The sequence below is a fragment of the Lactuca saligna genome, chromosome 8 (assembly GCF_052625555.1).
Source record: "Lactuca saligna cultivar CGN05327 chromosome 8, ASM5262555v1, whole genome shotgun sequence".
Classification (NCBI taxonomy): Eukaryota; Viridiplantae; Streptophyta; class Magnoliopsida; order Asterales; family Asteraceae; genus Lactuca; species Lactuca saligna.
Window position 1 is genome coordinate 276,668,638 of NC_136424.1, and position 8,696 is coordinate 276,677,333.

Sequence of the window (8,696 nt, forward strand, 5' to 3'; positions counted from 1 at the left end):
AGATAAAAAGAAATTAAGATTTATTCATTTGTTGTGTCTGATGCATTCTTCCTCAATGGATGTTTTGGATCATATTCTTGTTTCGTGTAAGCTGGCGTTGAGTATTTGGAAAAATGTTTTTGGATGGTTAGATATGGTTCTCCTGAATTGGTGGGCTATTAATGAGATTACATTGTGCTTAGATTCAGTTTCAGGTGGTAGAAACAAAAAATGTGAAAATTTGTTTGAAATTTTACAGTGCTACAGTTGGACCGGTGGTCCGCAACTTCTAGCAAGGTGCCCCTTCTTGTAACAGTTGTTGCAGAGCATTTCACGGCATGGGCCTGAAATGTGATGATGAAAGTTGCATGTGTTGCACCAAGGGAGGATACCAATATATCGATTGGTAGGTGCTTGAGTTGCAGGAGCAATGATAGTAGTAGTAGCAGCGTGAACTGTCACCACATTTTGCTTCTTGGAGGGTTCCTATGAAGACTTCCCTTTCGTTGCTTCCAAAACCTTCTCTTCTCACCACATCCCTTAGCTGGTTCGGGAGCGGCTGTTAGTTTATCAAGATCGACTACGTGATCTATGAGAGTCTGAGCCAGGCATTTTACGCTGTCAAAAGTGATTGGCCTGGCAGCCAATACATTTCCTTGCATTGGGGGCGTCAATCCCCAAATGTATCTCTCTATCTTCTTGTATCTCTCTACCTTCTATATTAGGAAGAAGAAGATGATAAGTCCCATTGACTTTAGAATCAAGAGATATGAAACAAGGTATATCTCTATCTGATAGATAAAGTGTTCTACTAAGCGATAAACAAAGAAGGATTGCCTAAGCAAGTAAACTATTGCTAAGAAAGAATGAGTAGAAACACCTGGAATGAATCTGCACAATGTATTCTGCTCTGACTAAAATACTCATATAGTATTTTATGTTGAATGCTTTGTTCTATCGATATCTTGTGGTAGGAATTCTTGGTAAGTAATAGGCTTGCTGCAACACCACAGTCACTCCCAAGCACATGTTGGTCATGTCTCGAATAAATATAGTTGATCAGCCTATACTGACCCTAGACATGAGTACATAACTGCCCAGGTTTAACCGCAGTGTCCAACATCCAAATACTTTAGTTTTTGGTTCTACTAACGATATTGTTTCTGGTATATACACTAGTATACTTTTTGTAAAAATACTTATATTTTAAAAGTATACTTTTTGTTCAGAGCGCTTCGGCCCCTTAGTGTTTATAGTTGTATACCATGTAAGGTTCCATATACTTAGTTCACTATAAACAATAGCTCTGATACCAATCTGTCACACCCCCGAACCGTCAGAGATAATGGCGGAAACGTCCGGGGGCAGACGACGTCATGTGTAGTATCACAACAAACGTATCATAGCAATCAAAGTGACAACAACCATTACATTACAATATGAATATTTACATTTGTTTGAAAACATAGTTTGTATACATCAATAGTAACAAAAGATAAAGACGAGACTCTAAAATACTTCGTCTTCTCCAAAAGCTAGCGAAAGTACCTGTCTATCGTTGCCCTGAGAATACAAGCGGTTTTGAAAACATATCAGCATAAAGCTGGTGAGTAGAATATGATATGTTCGAAAAACCTGGCTACCACCAGTATGTAGAATATGATATGTTTGAAAACCCTGGCTACCACCAATATGTATAGTAGTTTAATTACATAAAATAAAACCAAAGTTTGTGTCCCTGGAATACCCTCCAGTAAGTAGATAGGTAGTTTTATTAATTTAAAATAAAATTATTGAAGAAAGAAATCCCATAAACAAAGTTTAGTTGATACTATTGTGAGTTCATATAACCATGCTAATATGACTGATAACATCCTTGACGTTTCTTCAGGCGTCGTATGATTACAAAATTTGTCACCCCAAGCGTGCCCTCCTAACTGTAGCTAACAGTTCAGGTGTGGTAGGAATTCTTGGTAAGTTTTAGGCTTGTTGCAACACCATAGTCACTCCCAACCACATGTTGGTCATGTCTCGAATGAATATAGTTGATCAGGCTATATTGACCCTAGACATGATTACATAACTGACCAGGTTTAACCACAGTGTCCAACATCCAAATACTTTTGTTTTTGATTCTACTAATGATATTGTTTCTGGTATATACACTAGTATACTTTTTGTAAAAATACTTATATTTTAAAAGTATACTTTTTGTTCAGAGCGCTTCGGCCCCTTAGTGTTTATAGTTGTATACAATGTAAGGTTCGGTATAGTTAGTTCACTATAAACAATAGCTCTGATACCAATCTGTCACACCCCCGAACCATCAGAAATAACGTCGGAAACATCCGGGGGCGGGCGACGTCATGTGTAGTATCATAGCAATCAAAGTAAATACAACCATTACATTACAGTATGAATATTTACATTTGTTTGAAAAAAATAGTTTGTATACATCAATAGTAACAAAAGATAAAGACGAGACTCCAAAATGCTCCATCTTCTCCAAAAGCTAGCGAAAGTACCTATCTATCGTTGCCCTGAGAATACAAGCGGTTTTGAAAACATATCAGCATAAAGCTGGTGAGTAGAATATGATATGTTCGAAAACTCTGGCTACCACCAGTATGTAGAATATGATCTGTTTGAAAACCCTGGCTACTACCAATATGTATAGTAGTTTAATTACTTCAAATAAAACCAAAGGTTGTGTCCATGGAATACCCTCCAGTAAGTAGATATGTACTTTTATTAATTTAAAATAAAACTATTGAAGAAAGAAATCTCGTAAACAAAGGTTAGTTGATACTATTGTGAGTTCGTATAAGCATGCTAAATATGACTGATAACCTCCTTGACGTTTCTTCAGGCATCGTATGATTACAAAATTTGTCACCCCAGGTGTGCCCGCCTAACTGTAGCTAACAATTCAGGTGTGGGATTGTCAATCACGAATAGATCTATTCATAAATTTCACGCTCTCCCTCCAGGAGACTCTAGTTATACTAAAGGTGAGGATTTACTTGTACCCCGAAGGGAATAACGAAGATAGGTCTCACAATCATGTTGGTAAACGGTGTAGAGTATAAATAATTATACACCAAATAATTATTTAGTAAGATACTCTTGTTATCTGTAGATAAAAATGGATAAACTAAATATGTAATAGTTTATGTGTTTTAATTTGTAAAACCAGTAAAGAATTCCCCAAACTGTACCTACTATAGTTTGACTGGTATGTTATTTTCATGAATTGTTCTGAAAACTATGCAATGATGTTTAGAAAGTGTCCCTTATGCTCCGCATATTACAAAAGGGATAAAGTATCTAGATGTTTGATGTAAAACTGTTGAAATTGCATCAGTTTTAATTTAAGAAAACATTTGTGTTTGGCTTGTATGCCCCCTGAAAACATTATAAAAACTTTTAAAAGCATATGGATATGAATTCATTGTTTAACGTAGGATTCGAGTGTATATCAATAAAAGTTGTTGGGTGTCAGACAATGCCTCAGACACAAATGTATCCTATTTAGCATATAAAGCGCATATATATATATATATATATATATATATATATATATATATATATATATATATATATTAGATGAGGTCATAACACTATTTGTTATAGAAGGAAACCACCTTATGGACTAGGAAACACTTGAAACTAAGTGTTAGAATCACATGGGATTGAAGATGGGGAGTTTGCGGCCGTAATCAGGAGTGTACGGTAATGGGTTTGCGGCCAACAGGGTTTACGGTCCATAGGTTTACGGCCAAAGTGTTTGCAGCCCATGGATTTACGGCCCATGAGTTTACGGCCGTAAACACTCGGTGAGAGGTGCGGTTTTCGATGTTTAAAGGTCCTTTCTAGTCTCTTGGAATTTTTCTAAGCCTTGTGCACAGCTCAAAGTAGGGTTTAAAGGCCATTAATCGACCAAAAATAGAGTTTACGACCATTATAGGGTGTACGGTCGTACACATGGGTTTACGATCGTAAACCCATTTTCTGTTCATGATTTGGGTCGATTTTTAGGTGAAGAACCAATGATTTCTATTAGATATCAAGCATAGATTGTAGTTACTTATTGTAAGAGGCTTGAAATGAAGTTTTTAGCCACCAAGAACTAGTGTGTGTTCTTGGTGAGAGATAAAATCTAGAAAATGATGAAATTAAATGGGATGAAACATGGATTTAGCACTATAAATGAGATATAAACACAATCAAAGTGAAGAATCACTTACATCTTTGAGGATTCTTGAGAAATTTCAAAATTGTAGAGAGAGAAAGAGAGAGAGAGAGTAGAGAGAGAAAGATCTTAGATTGTGTGAAGGATGAAATGAAGGCCACTCATCCCTTATATAGGGGTGAGTTTACGACCAAGGGATGGGGTGGGGGGATGTACGGCCGTAAACCCGAGTTTGCGGCCGTACACTCTTCTCGAAGGGGTGTTTGGTCCGGATTCTATGTTTTGACTTGGAAAAGTTCGTTCTTAGACCCCAACCTCGATTGTATTGAGTTTAAAATATTTAATTAGACCCAAGAAGTTGACGGAAAATTAAATAAAAATTAAATTTTATTAACGGAGGCGGGTTAAAATAACGGAATAAATTTCGGGTTGTCACAAAACCATTTGAATCTAACTTTTATATATATATATATATATATATATATATATATATATATATATATATATATATATAGCAAAAACTATCATTTAAAATAATTAATTAAATAACTAACATATTTTAATTTTAAAGGCTAAAACCACAGGCACCGAAGGCAAGACACTTGACTGAAAGGTCCTACCTGACTCATTCTTAGGACATGCGTATTTCTAGCTATCTAAAATGAAGAAATTGTACAAGGGAGAAATTCTATTTCACAAAGTAACTTCTCAAAGGTCGAAGGTGTGGTATCCATTGCTTGTGTTGGACTACCTTTATAGGATAGATCTAACATACTGTTAGAAACTTTTAGTTTTTGAAAATTTAACAAAAAGTCCTTAATATTTTTATGTTACAATTTATGGCACAACATAAGTACCTATGTATTTAAAATTGTTGTAAAATTTTTGAGTGTGTCCTGATTAATCTTCGATTTATTCCTAGCGGGTACTTGATCGACTAGATGACATCTAATGATTAATCCTGCATAGATAATAAATGAAACCTTATAAAACAATAGAATTCATATATTTTGAATAAGTTTCATCTCAATAGAAACTATTTGAGGTGTGATTAGTATTGTACTAATCATATTAATCTATTTTGTTATGATATTAATATTATTTATGAACTTTGATATTGTATTAGTCATATTTAATTTTTAAAAAATTCAACAAATTAAGAATTAATGGTCCCTGATTAATTCCAGATTAACCGATTAATCCCTTAACACCAGTTTACTGACTGGGTAACGTTGAACGTTTTTTACAACTTTATTATTTAGAAAAGTCACTTTTATTAAAAAAAATTGAAAAACTTAACAAATTATCCTTATTTTTAAGTTTTTAATATAAAAGTTATAGTTTTAAAAATATTTATTAAATAGGATGATTTTACCGTTTAATAATAAAAAAAGTATTTACTAAATAGGATGATTCTACCATTTAGTAATAAATAAATAAATAAATAATAAAAAATAAAAAAACTGATTGTGTCCTGCATCTCTTTTTTACTGATCGTAGAAGCTGCAAGCCACAACGGTACAACGGTAAGAAATCGATCGTCTCACCTGGCTGCACCACTATAACCGGCCGCAGCTCCCGCAGGCCACTCAACCTCCGTCTACACTAGACACCGGCGACTCCACTTCCGGCCACAGCAGCAGGCGATTTTATCTCAGGTACGATTTTTTGACTCCATCTCATAGCTTCGATATCTGTACATTCAACTTCGATTTATGCTTTGTTTCGGTTTATTGATTACATATTCTTGAAATTTCATCTTCATTCTGTCAGGTTCTCACTTTTTTAAGTTCCAATTTTGAACTTTCGTGTCTGTATTTGTGAGGCACTGTCGAAATTTTCATTCAACATTCTTATAGATTTCTGAATTTGAATATACCAAGGTGCTGGTTAACTCAAGCAGAGGATTCTGAGTTTGAATTTTGATGTAGAATTTTGCTAAGGTTAGAGAAATGAGGATTCTGATTTTGAATTTTGTACTGATGTTGTTTTCTGATTGCTTCAATGTTGTCTGTTTCTTATATCTGATTTTGAGTTTGAGTTTATCAATTATAATTGATTGTAGATGTATATCGCGTTTTCGTTGGAACAAGATGAATTTTAAACATTTTGTTGGGGAACTCAAAAAAAAATAAAAATAAATACACAAAAACACAAAAGAATTCACAATTTTGAATGAACCAAGTTCACGTTCATTATAGTGAACTCAAAAAATTCAGAATCTTGTATAACGAAAATTAGAGAGAATAGAAAGAATGTCTCAAATATGATAATAACTCATATCTATTAATCTCTATAGTCTGAACCTAAACAGAAACGCGACAAATTTCACGAGAATTTTGGCGGCAAAATGGAACTGATCAAGCTATCAAAATTCAAGCTCCAGCTCCAAACCCTAATCACAGAAGTTCGTGAACTCAGAGTAAAATCTCAATCACTCTCCATCCTCGCATGTCATTGCATCGATTAATCATCAGAACAACCTTGGTGAACTTTATATCAAATTTTCAGGAAAAGGAACGCGCTTCTTCCAATCAACTTCACGATTATGTCCAGGTTCTTATAAATCGAATATTAATTTGAAACCAATTCTGTTCAACTTCTAGTAATTGTTGAACATCGAATGTCGTTCGTGAACATGTAACACGATTAACCTAATTGTTCGCATCCGATGTCAAAATCGAATATTGTAGAAATTGTCAAAATCGAATATTGTAGAAATTGATTAACCTAAGTTATTGATATTTCGAATTTAGAAACAGAAGCAAAGTGATGAAGAATTCAGTATAAAGATTAAGGAATTGGAAACCGAGTTAACATCATCTAACGAACTGCAACAGAAGCTAGAACGTAAGGTATGATATAATTGATTGTTCATGAATCTTCAATGAAGCAAACAAATTAAATTTAGGGTTTGTGGTCTGATAGGTCCAGTTCCTTGAAGATGAGAATTATTTACTTGAAAACAAGCATAAAGAACTGAAGGAAACTATAAGCAGCATACTCCAAGAAAAAGAAGACTTTGTTAAAGCTTACCAGGTTTGTAACTGTTAAATCCTTTGTTATTAACCATTAATCACCATAACATTTGCAGGAATCCACTTGTGAAATGAAAAGATCCATTGAATCCAGAGATAGAAAGATTAGCATTCTTTCTGAGAAGATAAATGCTCACCTCATATCATTTCACACAATACACAAGGAAGCATTAGTTGTGAAGCAAGTAGTGGATAATGCAACTCATGTTGTCAATGAGAAAGAGGAAGTAGGTATGTCTTATTATCAAACACACAAATCAAATAATTAAAAATACATTTTGAAATTTGAATCACTGATAGTTTCTCTCAGTGTCTCAGTTGAAGATGAAATTGGACAAAGTATGTGCATTTGAGAAGTTATTCATTGGTAATGTTATATAAGTTATTCTTTCATTCTGTTTACTATTTTCCATTTCACATCTACTATTCATGGACCTTTTTTTATTCTAAATATTTGCAGAAAAAATCAAGGATCTTGAAACTAAACTAAAAATTAAAGAAAGTGAGTTTCACAAAAAGGATAGAGTGATTGCAGAGCTCCAGACACAGCTGGAGACAATAAAAATAACTCTTCAATTCCAACCAAAGATAGAGGAAATATCCATCTTTATTTTATTATTTGATTTAACATTAAAAAAAAAAAAAAAAAAAAAAAACTAATTATTGATTAATGTCTAGACATTGCAATCGCTTAACAAACATCACCTTCAAGAAACTATACAGATGAAGGAAGGAATCATAGAGACATTAATATCAGAAAACAAGGTTTTTATTTTGAGTATAATCTCTATTTCACACAATAATTTTCTCAAAATTTATGTTTTTATTTTTTTTATTTTTATGATGTATCAGGCCTTGCATTCTGAAGTAGGGATGTTAGTAGTTACTGTTAGGAAAATTCAAGATACAATCGCACGTATGGATGAAGAAGTAAGAGAAACTCATGCTTATAATCACTTAATATTCAATTTAAAAAAAAATTATAAATTTATCAACAATTTATAAAATTTGTCCGTTTCATTGCAGGATAAAGAAACAAATGTAGCAACTTCTCATCACATAGATTCTAGAGCAACTGTGTCAGAGGCAAGAAATAGCAATGTACTTTAATTTATTTGTGTGTTACAATTTCCAGCATCCTACTTTGAATTATTTTTTTTATTAATCATTGTATTTTAAAACGATTAAAAAAATATAGCGTTGTGGTTTTTATTTGTGAAAAAATGTATCCAATTATAGAAGTTAAAATTGTTTCACATTTTGGATTACATTGCTATGATTGGGTATATTCTCAAAGAATATATTTTTAAAACTCTAATTTTAATAGTATGTTATTACAACAGTTAGATTCAGAATGCTCAACTACACAAGAAGGAATTTGTTGATAATTGGATTTCTATAAAAGGTAATATTCATTTTTTTTAATGTCTAGTGATGTGAATGATATATTAAGATTAGTATATATATCTAAAATAGTGGGTTGTATT

General features: G+C 33.1%; 1 protein-coding gene across 5 annotated transcripts; it reads left to right on the forward strand.

The window, feature by feature from the left end:
• Window positions 1–5,650: 5,650 nt before the first annotated feature.
• LOC145011542 (RUN/FYVE domain protein) lies at window positions 5,651–8,409 on the forward strand. Of its 5 annotated transcripts, none has more exons than XM_078970279.1 (12): window positions 5,651–5,829; window positions 6,055–6,114; window positions 6,471–6,593; window positions 6,683–6,727; window positions 6,928–7,026; window positions 7,100–7,210; window positions 7,266–7,440; window positions 7,520–7,576; window positions 7,670–7,806; window positions 7,915–7,974; window positions 8,062–8,139; window positions 8,236–8,409. In XM_078970279.1, the coding sequence occupies exons 3-12, from the start codon at window positions 6,522–6,524 to the stop codon at window positions 8,317–8,319; spliced, it is 918 nt and encodes a 305-aa protein (XP_078826405.1). In that variant the 5' UTR covers window positions 5,651–5,829; window positions 6,055–6,114; window positions 6,471–6,521; the 3' UTR covers window positions 8,320–8,409. The 5 variants fall into 5 exon arrangements, with proteins under 5 accessions (XP_078826405.1, XP_078826406.1, XP_078826403.1 ...); XM_078970280.1 differs by having other exon boundaries at window positions 6,486–6,593; XM_078970277.1 differs by lacking the exon at window positions 6,055–6,114.
• The last annotated feature ends 287 nt before the right edge of the window (window positions 8,410–8,696 follow it).

Bases quoted from the DNA above. Each gene is read 5' to 3' on its own strand.
- LOC145011542 (XM_078970279.1), top strand. From the start codon at position 6,522: ATGGAACTGATCAAGCTATCAAAATTCAAGCTCCAGCTCCAAACCCTA. The intron at 7,211-7,265 runs GTTTGTAACTGT...TAACATTTGCAG, and splicing joins ACTTTGTTAAAGCTTACCAG to GAATCCACTTGTGAAATGAA. The intron at 8,140-8,235 runs GTAAGAGAAACT...GTTTCATTGCAG, and splicing joins TCGCACGTATGGATGAAGAA to GATAAAGAAACAAATGTAGC.